At 39.8% G+C, this 13,938-nt stretch overlaps 1 protein-coding gene across 1 annotated transcript in view; it reads left to right on the plus strand.

Annotated features, from left to right (window-relative positions):
* CLSTN2 (calsyntenin 2) overlaps positions 1-13,938 on the plus strand; it is a 418,317-nt gene that overhangs the window by 14,823 nt on the left and 389,556 nt on the right. Inside the window, exon 2 of the mRNA XM_021712857.1 lies at positions 10,931-11,053. Within this exon, the coding sequence (XP_021568532.1) occupies positions 10,931-11,053 (123 nt within the window). The remainder of the gene's footprint in view (positions 1-10,930; positions 11,054-13,938) is intronic.

Below are 13,938 nucleotides of genomic sequence, written 5' to 3' on the forward strand. Positions count from 1 at the left end.
TCCCTCCCTCCCTCTCTATACACACATACATATACGCGCATGTGCGCGCGCGCGCGCACACACACACACACACACACACACACACACACACACACGTGTAGAGATCTATAGATATAGATATATTGATTCTGTTTCTCTGGACAACCTTGACTATTCCCCAGTCTGCCTTAGTCTTGGCTCTATTGTCTCCTTTGCCCCACCAAACACTTGGTCCAAGACTTGGCCCACAGGAGATGGAAACAAATGTGTGCTGCTGCATTGACCTGGTGGGAGGAAGGATGATCAACCAGGACAGAATCTCAGTTCTTCCACCTAAGCTCTCTGAACCTCTCTGTTCTCTCACCCAAGAAGTGGAGCCACGCTTTCCTCTCACAGAAGTGCTTGTGAGGATTTAATGAGATCATGACTGTAACACTTGGCACATACTAGGCACTCAGGAATGGCAACTTTTGATTAGCTAAGTAATGGTTCTGATCTGACAATGGCAATTACAGAAAGAGTTTTAGACAATTACACTCACTAGCATGAATTCCAAAGTAAGTTAAGGACTGGTTTTAGGGGTTAAAGATTTTTAAACTGCAGTGAAGTATGAGATATTGAAGTAATAACAATCTTGGGAAATCATAGACATAACAATTTAGTGCACACTTCAATCTAACAATGTTGTTCAGTAGGTAAAATATTTTGTGTGGAAAAATGAGTTGGCTCCAGCAACTGAATGGGATCATTAAACAATCAGTCTTTGGGGTTTTTTTTAAAACCCCTTTTTATTCTAAATGATCTTTTTCTGAATCTTTCTCAATCTTCTTCATACATTTAATCTCATCTTCCCAGCCCCTGAGAGGTAAACCCAGGGCTTTTTCAGATCTTCATCTCACCAGCAGATTTATTGGGTCATGGGCATGTCTATCTGGGGCCTGCTGGATCTGGTGTGGTTCCTGATCCCAGCCTGTGGTTCCTGATCCCAGCCTGTGAGGAATTGAAAGCCTTTGCTGGATACCTATGAGGTGCTAGTCACCACCGAGTCAGCTCTAACTCAGTGTCTTATTTTATCTTCCTCCCAACAAACTTGTAGGATTGGTATTACTTCCATTTTACAAGGAGGAGTGGAGGTCTGTGAAGGTTGAAAGACTTGGCTAAGACATCCTTTTGGTATAGAGTGTTGCCACTTTGACATTAAGCCTAGCAGCCCTAGCATTCAACCTCAGGGTCTGTCTGAGTTTTGGTCAGATAGCTTGTGTGGAAACAACTTAAAATCTCACTTTTGTAAAAACTACATGTAATCGCAGTACACAAGTCTTCCCAGCCTTGCTGCTGGCCCACATGCCAATACCCAACGGGATATTGACATATAGTCTGCCCTCAGACTGGAGAAACTTAGTTAATACTTTGACAGCATCCACACTCCAAAGAGTTGAGTATTATGAATGGAAAATGATAGAAGAAAAGAAGAAAATAGAAATTGTGGATGGATGGATGTATGGATGGGTAAGTGGGTGGAAAGAAAGAAGGGAGTAAGGGAAGGAAAGCAGAGTTCTGTCCTTATTGAAAGCATCTATCAAAAGCTAAGGATTAAGTCATCTTCAAATACTTTTTAAACCCAATTAAAACAGTGAAATGTAAGTCTCATGTCTGTGGATTTTTGCATGTGTGAGTCACCCACATGGGATTTGTATTTAAAACTCTCTAATTGGTACCTCTAGCAAGTGATATGCGTTGTCTTTAATTAAGTGATGGTAAATGTCACCCTAAGCTTTGGGGGGATGCCCTCTTTCTATTTGGGTAGAAATACCTACTCATGGGATTCAAAGTGCTGCTAATTATTTTAGATACTAGAGGTGCTGTCAAGGCATAAGTGTGCTCACCTCATTTATCAATGGCTTACTATGTGTTGGGCACTTTTTAGGACCTGTGGATATCATTGTGGCCAGACTGCTGTCTCCTCCTCAAGGGGGATTACAGTTCCACAGGAAAGAGGAACAGAGAGATAGCTAAAGACAATGCAGGAGACTGGTGGTCTGAGAGCAGGCAGTACAGGGTGACATGGAGAACAGAGGAAGGTAGCTTGCGCCAAATCTAGAAGGATAAACAGGCAGGATTCAGGAGTAAAAAGTGTGAGCAGAGGGGTTGACAGAACCGTGAGGGCAAAGGCATGGGTCTCTGAGGAAGCTTGAGACCTGGCATGGCATCACACAGTGGAGAGCTGCTGAAGTCTTCTAGACTGGGAAGTGCAAGATCATGTCTGCCTAGACAGGAATCCTATCCCAGACTGACTCTGAAGCAGAGAATACAAATTTTTTTGTAATGCTGTTGTAATTGTTGTAGACACCCACTCCAACTCGTACAAATAAGAAAAAATAGTGATTGGAAGAACTGTTGAAAGCCTTCACTTGGCCACTTGGCAACCTCAGAAACCCATGCCAGGCTGATGAGTCCTTGCAGGGTGAGCAGGGCCTGGGGCCAGAAAACAAAAGTGGAGAGCAGCCTCCGTGTCTCCTGCAGCTGCTTGGGGTACAAGCAGAAATCTCAAGAAATCTTCTCCCTGACAATCTACTTCCAAATCTTGTGTCTCCTGGCAGATTGACTTTCTCTGATTTTAATGGCTTTTCAGCTTCCCCTCAACTTTGAATGATCATTACATGAATGCCAGCCCCAGCTCCCTATAAACTTTCATCTCAAGATCTCAAGTGCCCATTGCCAAACAAACTGAAGTTTCTAGGCCTGTGAAATAAAAGTTTTAATATCCAATCAATTGGCTCAGCCTACTCCACTGATCAATATCCCCATAGGCCCTACATATACCCTGGTCTAAGAAGGGGGTAGTTGAGAATGGCAGGCAAAAAGACCAGTGTGACCACTGGAATAATATATTCAATGAGTATAATTCACCCTGCTTACACATTTTTGCAACCAGAAAAGCATGTTTTTTACCCATAGTTTACTTTTGCTCAGGGAACGGTAGTGGAGCTCTGAAGATTCATGGGCTAGCAGTGGTCAGAAGGGTCAACTTTAGGTTGAAAGCATAAAGATTCAAAAGGTAAATCATCAGCCACTTGGCCCTGCTACTTGGATGGAGCATTGATATACTTTTTCAGAGGTGGAGGCACAGAGAAGAGACCCGAAGAGCTCTCCTGAGAAATGCATCCGTGCTCTAGTTAAAGGCGCATTGGGTGGCAAGACCCAATTTCTCTGTAAATGGAGCAGAAATATCACACTGGTGTTTCCTCTGCATGAGTGCAAAGACATAGGCATTTTCCAGATGCTGGAAGAGAGACAAGACAGAGGCAAGAAACAGTCCTAAAGGGGCAGGATATGACACAGCTCAACCTCAAGAAGGAGTTTGCAGCAAACAGGGACATATCTTGTCAAGAACTGATATAAAGTCAATTCTTCTGAAGTTCCATTCAAATGGAGCGAGCATGAGCTGACTGGTCTCAGCCCATTGGTACAAAAAGGATGTTGTTTAGGGAGGGAACAACAAGGGATGGAACAGATTTAAATAAGGAATAACAGCCAAGCCACGAGCATCAGTGCTTACTGCTTCTTTCTGGAAAGGAGATGGTTCTTCAGCAACCCATGAAGCCAGGGTTTGGAAGTACCTCCTAGATGGTTTCTGTACATGCCAAAAAGCCCTGGGTAATGCGAATGCCATGTCTCAGTCCAGCATTGTGGCTGGCCTGGATCCCTCAAATTTTGTTTTCCAGCCAAACCTAACAATTCACATTTTCCCCAAGATGTCTTAATGCTTTTACCACTGGGCCTTTGCCCTTCCTCATTCCTCTGTCTGGAATCCTGCACATCCTTTATCCTTGTTTTATTCTTTTTTTTTTTTTTTGAGTTGGAGTCTCACTCTGTTGCCCAGACTGGAGTGCAGTGGCCGCTCCTGGTCACTGTAGGCTTGACCTGCTGAACTCCGGCGATCCTTCCACCTCAGCCTTCTGAATAGCTGGAATTACCATGCCTGGCTAATTTTTTGATTTACTGTAGAGATGAGGTCTCGCCAAGTTGCCCAGGCAGGTCTCGAACCCGCGGGCTCAGGCAATCCACTCACCTCAGCCTCTCAAAGCACGGGTGTTTTATTCTTACTGCTCATGAATTAGGATCTGCTTTCTCCAGGAAGTAATCTTGGATTACCATGACTGAGTTAGTGTTTCTCTTCTCTCTTTTTCACACCTTTCTGCTCTTCTTGCCTACCTCTTACAATACCGGTTATCATGGATTCCTCTCTTGCTGAGAATTCTTTGAGTCCTTTGCCCCAAGTTTTCTGAGGCATAATTTACATAAAATAAGATTCACCTTTTCAAGTGTAAAGCTGTTTACTTTTGACCAATGCATGCGTGCAGAAATGTAACTATCACCAGAATTAAGATGTAGAATAGTTCCTTCATTCCAGCATGTTTCCTTGTGCCCTTTTGCAATCAAATCCCACCCCCACCCAAACCCTGGCAACTACTGATCTGTTGTTCTCTGTCCCTGTGCTTTTGCTTTTTCGAGAATGTCATATGAACGGCATCAAATAGCATGCTGTCTTTTGTGTCTTACTTCTCTGACTTCATTTCGCCAGTGAAATGCTTTGGTGATTCATTCATTTTGTTGTATAGATCAGTAGTTGATTTTTTTTTTTTTTCTTTTTGCTGAGTGGGTGTCCATTATCTGAATAGACTGCAATTTGCTTATCCAGTCACTAGTTGATGGTCATTTTAGTTACCAGTTTGGCACTATGTATTCTGAGTAAAGATTCTGTGATCATTTGCATACAAGTCTTTTGGTGTAATGTATGTTTTCATTTATCTTGGGTAAATCCTAGGAATAGAATCGCTGAGTCATTTTGTAAGAAACTGCTCAACTATTTTCCAAGTGTGTTAAGGCAGTATTATCTGACATTCTTACCAACGAAATAAATGAAAGTTCCAGTTGCTTTATGTCTTTATCAGCTTGGTATTGTCTGTTTTGCTTTAACCATTCAAGTGGTGGTATGCTGATATCCCATTGTGGCTTTTGTTTACATATCGCTGATGACTATTGATGTTGAGCTTCTTTTCATGCTTTTATTTGTTGTTTGTATATTTATTTTGGTGACAGGTCTGTTCAAATTTTTGCTTTTTAAAATCAGATTGCTTATCTTATTATCGAATTGCAAGAGTTATTTATATGTTTTGGATACCAAACCTTTATGAGATATGCTTTGCAAGCATTTTATTCCAGTCTGTAGCTTTTTGAAATTTGTTTTTCAAAAAATAAGAGTTTACTATTTTTATAAAGTTTGGTGTTACCAACTTTATCTTGTATAATTCATGCTTTTTTTTTGTCCCTTCTAATGAATCTTTGCCTAACCCAAGAACACTAAGATTTTATTTTATGCTTTTTTGTGAAGGTTTTATAATCTTAACTCCTACACTTAGAACTAGGATCCATTTGGAGATAATTTTTGTTTATGATGTACAGTAGGACCATCATTTGTTTTTTTTCATATATGGATACCCAATTTTTTCAGCAACATTTAATACAAAGATTATCCTTCCTGTTGGATTATCTTAGAACTTTTGCCAGAAATGAATTGACCATCTGTATATGTCTATTTCTGGACTGTCTACTCTTTCTGTTAATCTATATGTCTATCTTTATGTCAATACCACAGTGTCTTATTTAGAATAACTTTGCAGTAAGTTTTGAAATCAAGTAGTATAAGCCCTCCAACGTTGTCCTTCTTTCTAAAATTAGTTTGGCTTTTTCAGGTCTTTTAAAATTTTAGATAAATGTTTAAATTAGCTTATTCCTAAAAAAAATTTTTTGCTAATATTTTTATTTGAGTTGTATGAAATCTGTATTTCAGTTTTTGGGAAAATTTACATCTTAACTATATTGAGTTTGCTAAATTATGAACACTGTCTCTCTCTCCACTAAAACCTTTCTTATTTTTTAAATTCTTTCAGCTGTGTTTTAGAGTTTTTAGTGTACAGATTTCTCATGTATTTTGTAAAATTTTTTACTGTTTCATGTTTTTATTCTATTATTATAATTTTTAAAGTTAAAATTTTCGGTTTACTGCAAGGAAAGGGAGGAGCATACCTTAGCATACAAGAGTACCTGCATGATCAATGTTTATATACCTAACCCTGATATGTACCCCACATCTTTATAATAAAGATTTTTTAAAAATGCAAAATAGGACAAATACAGAAGAAAAATAAATAAATAAAATACTAAAAAAATAAAAAATAAATTTTTAGTTGTTCATTAGTAGTAAGTAGAAATGTCACTGGTTTTTTAATATTGATTTCTATCCTCTGACCTTCCTAAACTCTTTTATTAGTTCTAGTAGCATTTTTTAATTTCACAGAATGCTTACATTGATTATGCTATCTTTGAATAATGACAACATTACTTTTTCATTTCCGATCTGATTTTTTTTTTTTTTTTTTGCCATTTTGTGCTGATTAGAACGTCCAGTACAATGTGAATAGAAGAGATAGGAGTGGATATTTTTGTATTCCTTTTGATCTTGGGAGAAAAAACTTCACTGTCTCACCATTAAGTACGATGCTAGCTATCTGGGGCTTTTAAAACAAATTATTTATCAGATTCAGTAAGTTGTCTTCTATTCCTCATTTACTGATAGTTTTAACTATAAATGGGTGTTAAATTTTATCAGATGCCTTTTTGAAGGATTTCCCTCCCCCATTTTACCTAAATGTTTTCTGTGCATTTTAGATACTCCTTAAATATTTGTTGAATGAACAAAGCTGGGCTAAACATTTCTGAGAGTATAAGACCATACTGCAGCCATACAGGATCATGAGATGGGCTAGGGGGCTGAAGAGTGTTTGAATGTCTACTCTGTTCCAGGAGTGCTAGATTTACCCTTGCTATTTCATGCAATTTTCACAACAGTCCTGAGAAATAAGTATCACCATTTTACAAATGAAGAATGAGTAATAGATGGAATGATATAAAAAATATAACGTGGTTAGGCTGCAGGGAAGTTCTATGTTTCATTACCTAATAGAAATAAAAAAGGCAATCATAAAGTTCAGGGAAAAAATATTTAAAGGAGGCTGCTTGCAAATATGATACAAGCTTAAATGGAGTGTGATTCAGCCATTTTACAGAGTGAAATAATAAAGAATCCAGTTGCTCTGCAGGCAAGGAATGACCATTGTCCTTGCAATGACCATTAGACCACTAAGGAGAAAAAGTAATTCTTATACAATACTTGGCTCATCCATGAATGATATCTTCATAGTGAAAGTAATGTAAATTTGAGTTATTGATTTACAACCCTGAGGATTTGATCTATAGACAAAGGATGGAAGACTTTACTTTGTTTATTTATTTTTTATTTTTTTGAGTTGGAGTCTCACTCTGTCGCCCAGACTGGAGTGCCATGGCCACTCCCGGCCACCGCAGCCTTGACCTGCTGGGCTCCGGCGATCCTTCCGCCGCAGCCTTCCAAGTAGCCGAAATTACAGGCATGCGCTACCACGCCCAGTTGATTTTTTGATTTATTGTAGAGATGAGGTCTCGCCTGCAGGTGGGTCTCAAACCCGTGGGCTCAGGCAATCCACTCACCTCGGCCTCCCAAAGACACGGAATTACAGGCTGAGCCACCGAGCCTGGCTGACTTTACTTTGTTTAAACATCAAAATACAAATGTTTATCAACCTTGGCAAGGATCTGAATGTGGGACAAAAGTGAGAAAATTTTAGCATTCTTATTTTCCAAATTGGGAACAGCTAAATCCCTCTAAGCCTCAGTTCCTCACCTGCAAAATGAGAACTAAAATGTGTCCCACAATGTTTGTTGTAGGGATGAATGAATGTATATAAAATGCCCAAAATGTGATAGGTACCCAATTTACTGAAGCAATGGTAGAAGGGAGGAAAGGGAGGCGGGTCTGTTGGCAGAAGGAAATCAACACATCTCTTTCACTAATGAAGGACAAATCTCTACTCTAAGGTCGGTCTATAAACCACCTCTCCTGCAAACACTGTCACTGCCCTGAAAGCAAGGTGGTGAGTCTGAGTAAAGAAAGGACAAGGGTTGTGTGTCCAGCACAGGACTCCTGAATGACAGAACAACCCTGTAAGTACTGTCATCATTCTTATTTTACAGTGGTGGGAATTAAAACTCTGAGAGGCCACCTGACTCACCTCGGACCAGTCAGAGCCGAAACCAGGAACAGTGACTCCAGATTCCGTTGCCTGCCCCGAGACTACCTGATTTAGACCATTTGGAGGGGCACAATGAATCTGAAACACTGGGTGAGCTCCTGGCGTATGCTCTGGATACAGTTCTAATGAATAGGCCCCTAGGTTTAATTAAGGGGGTAAAAAAAGATTAATTGTTTCTCCCAACAGCTGCAAATTATTTACATTGCATTTGTGTCAATGGCTAATAAAAGAGCAAAGGAGTGTGGGGACAGCCCAGGGTGGCTGTAATTCTTCCAGGGTCTCTAATGAAGCATCGGTCTGAGTGCCAACACATGAGAATGGATGTGCTGCTGCCCTGTTCACACCTGCAGTGGGAAGAGTCAGTCTAGGGCCTAGGTATGATCCAGTCTGCAGAAATGACTCCAGGAGCCAAGACCTGAGAATAGCAAAGCACATGCCCCACTTGTCTGCTTCTCAGTTAGTTCACAGTTGATGTGGGGCGGGTCAGAAGGAGCAAAATGGCAGCACAGGTTGAGGCGACCACCAGTTTCAGAATAGCTCCTACCTGACCTTTTGAAGATGATGGGGTGGGATGAGAACAGGAGCCTCTGTATCAGAGCTGTTCTCTGTTCTAAAAGCTCTCGCTTTGCCATGGCTATTAAAAAACTGTAATCTGCAGGTGCAGTGACTCACTCCTATGATCCCAGCACTTTGGGAGGTGGAAGCAAAAAGGATTGCCTGATCTCAGGGATTCGAGACCAGCCTGGGCAACTTAGCAAAACCCTGTCTCAACTATAAATAAAAATATTAGCCGGGCATGGTGGCACATGCTTGTAGTCCCAACTATTGGAAGGCTGAGGCAGAAGGATCGCCGAGCCTAGGAGGTTGAGGCTGTGGTAGCCATGATTGTGCCACTGCACTCCGGCCTGGGTAACAGAGTGAGAATCCAACTCAAAAAACAAAACAAAACCAAAATAACTGTAATCTACAAAATATATGCAGTATAATGTATATTGTATATATATATTATTATGTGCATGTTTGTGCATGTACCTTTTGGATGTCACAAAGTATGAACGAATTTCTGGTTTTCCCACTTATTAGTTTTCAACCCTGTGTTTGCCTTGGGAAAGTCAAATCTCATAGAAGTAGTTTCTTCATCTTTATAATGATCACTCTTACCTTTCAGGTTGTTGTGGGGCGCACTGTGTATGTGAACATACCTTTTTAAACTGTGAAGCAGGGCATGAGGGTTGGCATTAGAACTACTTTGGTTATTCTAGGGCTCCTTCTAGCCTGTTCTTTGTTTCTAAAGCACCTATTCTGCACCCAGACTTCTGTGAGGGTAATAGAGGACAACAAAAAGAGAAACAAGGCAGCTCACAGTTGAGTAATTGGATTAATATTTTAGAGAGATCACTCTTGATACCACCAGTGCATGGAAGAGACTGGAGTGGAACAAGATTTCTGATGGGGAGACCAACCAGGAGGCCATTGCAGCTGTCCAGATAGGAGTCATCTGGGCAGAACCACATCAGACAAGATATATTCAGGAGAAGGAATTGACAGAAACTGGATGTTCACCAGATGGGATTCTCTTACAGGAATCTTACCCAGATCCTGGCACAAGTCTTATTTCAGTTCTCTACCATTTATTAGTACATGTATTCATTTGCTAGGGCTGCTGTAAGAAACTACCACAAACTGGATACCTGAGAACAGAGGTGTACTGTCTTACATTTCTAGAGGCCAGAAGTCTGAAATCAAGGTGTTGGCAGGATCATGCTCCCTTTGAAGGCTCCAGGGTAGGATCTGTTGCAGGCCTCTCTCCTTGTTTCTGTTAGGTCCAAGGCCTGTGGCAGAAAAACTCTAGTCTTCTCATGGTATTCACCCTGCATGCCTGTCTGTGCTACAATTTCCCCTACTTGTAAGGACACCAGTCATATTGGATGAGAATCCATCCTAATGACCTCTTTTTTAACTTGAACACCTCTATAACGATCCTCTCCCCAAATACAGTCACTTTTTGAGGTACTGGGGTTCAGGATTCTAACCTATCTTTTTTAGGGGAGACACAATTCAGCCTGTAACATATATTTGATGTATATTTTAAGTGTGTTAATTGTTTATTAGATAATCTGTCATTCAGCTAGCCAAATTTTTGAAGAACAGCTTAAGTTGCTAGATAATTTTGACTATTTAGGTAGATACAGTCTTTAAGTGTTCAGAAAACATTCAAATATTTGTTGCATCTTTACATATATAGGTATATATATATATATATATGTATATAAAATGCTATAATTGCTCTTAATGGGGGATCACATCAGGTTGGGATCAGAAATTCCAGCATACACAGACCTAACTGCTAGCTTATTCACTGGTAGTGGACCTTCACTCGGAAACATATATTAATAAATAGTAGCATTTGGGAATTAAAGCTTTCAATCAACTCTTAAGAATATCTATCTCTGCTAGGCATTCAGAAATAGAAATAATGGGATTTTGGTGAGGTGTAGGACCCATAGTCCTAGAGACAAAAAACCATGTTTGCATATCAGTGCTGTCCCTCACCTTTTGTGTCTTGATGACCTGTTGAACCACTCTCTGTACTTCTCTGAAGCTTCTCTGGGTTTCAAATGGGATTAACATACTCTGTGCCCCTCATAGGATTGTTGCATGAAAGCCTACAGTTGAGCAAATGTATCCTATTCATAATATTATTATGGACTAGTTATTCAGATGATGATCTTTTTGTTTGTGTTTCTTTTGTTTTCTAGTCAACAAGCACAAGCCATGGATCGAGACTTCGTATCATGGAGTCATAACAGAGAATAATGACACAGTCATTTTGGACCCACCACTGGTAGCCCTGGATAAAGATGCACCAATTCCTTTTGCAGGTGAGATGGCAGCTTAGTATGGCTGCTATTGGTTTGCTTTGGAGACATGTTGGGAAACCTCCACAGAGCCCAGCCTAGGGCTTTATAGCTGTTATCGTCACCTTGTGCACCTCGTGGATTAACCTGTGATTTTATAGTTGTATGCCTCTTCTTATTTCTGGGGTGGATTCTAGCTCTCCTTGTATTTTAAATTGCTGCTACTGTTGTTGTTTTCTTCATGTGACCTCTAATGCAAGACCCTCATTTTTTCTTCTGAGGGATGGTAATTGCTGAAGTGGCCTCTGGAGTTGGAGAAGTTGGATTACTAAGGTTCTTAGGAGAATTATCCCCCTGGTGTGATGATTCATAGCTATGATAGTAAGGTGTGTGACCCACTGTCCCCACAACCCACACATCATGGTTAGGTGGAGACTTATAGCTTATTAAATTGGCAAGAGAGAAGGGAAAGAAGAAAGGACCAGGAAACAACTGCTAAGGATGAGACAGGGTACTGCCCTTGAGTTTCCAAGTGAGTTTTGCTCTTGCAGGGGGAGGAATCCGAAGGCTGTGTCATTTTGCCCTCTACAAGTCATAGCTAGACAGCCTTCTCATTGTCACCAAAACTACCCCTGCTTCTTCCTCTGAAGAGGGTGAGTGAGAAGGGGTGAATGAGAACTACTGCTATGTCATGTGCTTTCATGGATTTTGGCAAAGAGAAGGGACGAGTGATAGGAGAAGAAGGAGGGATTAGACAAAGGATTTCTGAAGATGCCTGAATCATGAGTAATATTGTTAACATTTTATAACTGTCAGGAGAAAGACAGGAAATTTAATGAAGGTTTTCAAGATTTCTAGAAGATTGCTTTATGATAGATGGGTGCCAGGCTGAGGTTTTCACCGTGATGAAGTCTATTTTTTCTGACAGTTTGCTACATTATGAGCTACTTGGGCAGAAAAAATGGGCTTTTCTGCACTTCTAAGAGATAAGGCTCTCTTAGAAGTGAAGGCTCTTTTTTCATTATGGAATATTATAAAGTAAGGAGTGAGCAGGTGTGTTAGATGGGGGAAATTCCGCATTATGTGAAGATAAACCCATAAGCGTTCTTGCAGAGCGTGGGGAAGATACTCCTAACTCTCAGAAGAAGGTTTTATCTTTATTATTATTATTTTTTTTTTTGTAGAATGATAACCGCCGAGGGTACCTGTGACTTCTATGGTGTTTAGAGTTGGGACATTTTGATATATCTTCTAACTACCCTAAGAGGTCCCAGTTCAACCAAATGGAAATGTAAGCCTCATGCTGTCTTTTCCACAAAACATGAGGTATCTTCCCTAAATCTTCTTTGCCAGCCTAGAAAGACTCCAACACATTCTTGTCTTGGACATAGCTAGTGTGGCATTGGGCTTAATTAGCAATTGTAAACATCAGCAAACATGTCTGGGTCATGAAAATGATTGGTTTGGCATGTACTTGAAAAAACAGAGAAAATACTTAGAAATTGGGAACTTTATCATAAAAAATGCAGGATTCTGGTTTATCATGAATCAGATCTCAGCTACAGAGCTGAGTGGCCACTTCCCTTCTCACACCAGTGTGTGCCCTGACTTCCTCAGCGTATTTTCCCACAGCCTGTGTGCTCAGCCCCTTCCACAAAGCAGGTCCTCTCACTCACCTTTCCATCCAGTATGTGACCCCTCTTTTAAATATAATAGAGAAAACAAATGGCAAATTAAATGGAAAGTAAATGGATGTCATTAAGTCACTTCAGTGTGATGAGGCTAACACTTCAAAAGATGAAGAATGTGTCTGATCATTCATTTTGTCTGCCTCTGATGTAGCCCTGTTTTCTTCCAGTAGTGGGTTTGGAAACTGAAGCCACTGAGTAAGTCATTCTACAATCAAATTATAAGATCTCTAATGTATAGACCAGAACAGAAAAAATTCAATTCAAGCAAATCTGATATTTGAAAGTTTGGGTTTATAAAGGATTACTTAAGTTGTGGGGCTGAAGGAAAATTAAACGTTTCATTTGAAGATTCAGCAAAGGATTTCCTTTCATCATAAGCCTATCAAATGCCTAAACTTGAATTTATATTCTGACCATTGGATGCACCCACAAGTATTCAGGCACACCTTGAAACTAAGGTTTGCTTCTAAGTCAAGTCCTGAGTACTTATTTCCATCTGAAGACAATGTCTATACTCTTCCTATTTTTTGCAACTGCCTTAAAAAAAAAAAAGCCTAACTTAATGCATCAAAATATAATCCTCCGAGCTCCTAAGAGTAAAAAATAAAGGTGCTTTTCAGAATGACCAAAGCTATTTTTCTCAGTGTTATTTATGATCAGCTCTAAGACAGGACACAGGCACTACCATCCATCCATGCTGCGGGCGTTTATTTTAAAACATTTATCTTAAAAAGAAAATACTGAAGATTTATTTCAGATCCCTATCATTCTCATAAAATTGAAAAATTCATATCTGCCAACTCCATCACTCCTCGAAGTCAACTGAAGCTTTTAGTCCCCCCTTATCAACTGCTCTTGTATGGCATGTCAGTTTTTCCACCCTTTTCCCAGTAGTCTTTATTTCCAGTTTAGCCTGTGAAGTGAGTTATAAGCTTTGTGAAAGACAGTTCCATCCATACCATTTGTGCTCTTGTCTTGCTCCTCTTATCTTTCTCCTCCTTAATTTTTTTATAAGAAAAATTTTCTACACACAGATTCTGCCAAAATATCTTTCAAAATTATATGCAATCTTAAGAGTTTTTTTCATTTAAATAAAAAATCATGACTGCATTTTGTATGCAAATGCAAAATTTAGGGATATAAAATCGCTTTTGTGGTATATCTCCTGATTATGACCAGTCTTTTCATAGTTGTAGAAACTGTGGAAAATATAATGAA

Source organism: Carlito syrichta, unplaced genomic scaffold, assembly GCF_000164805.1.
Source record: "Carlito syrichta isolate Samal-C Ts95f unplaced genomic scaffold, Tarsius_syrichta-2.0.1 Scaffold91100, whole genome shotgun sequence".
In the NCBI taxonomy this organism is placed as follows: Eukaryota; Metazoa; Chordata; class Mammalia; order Primates; family Tarsiidae; genus Carlito; species Carlito syrichta.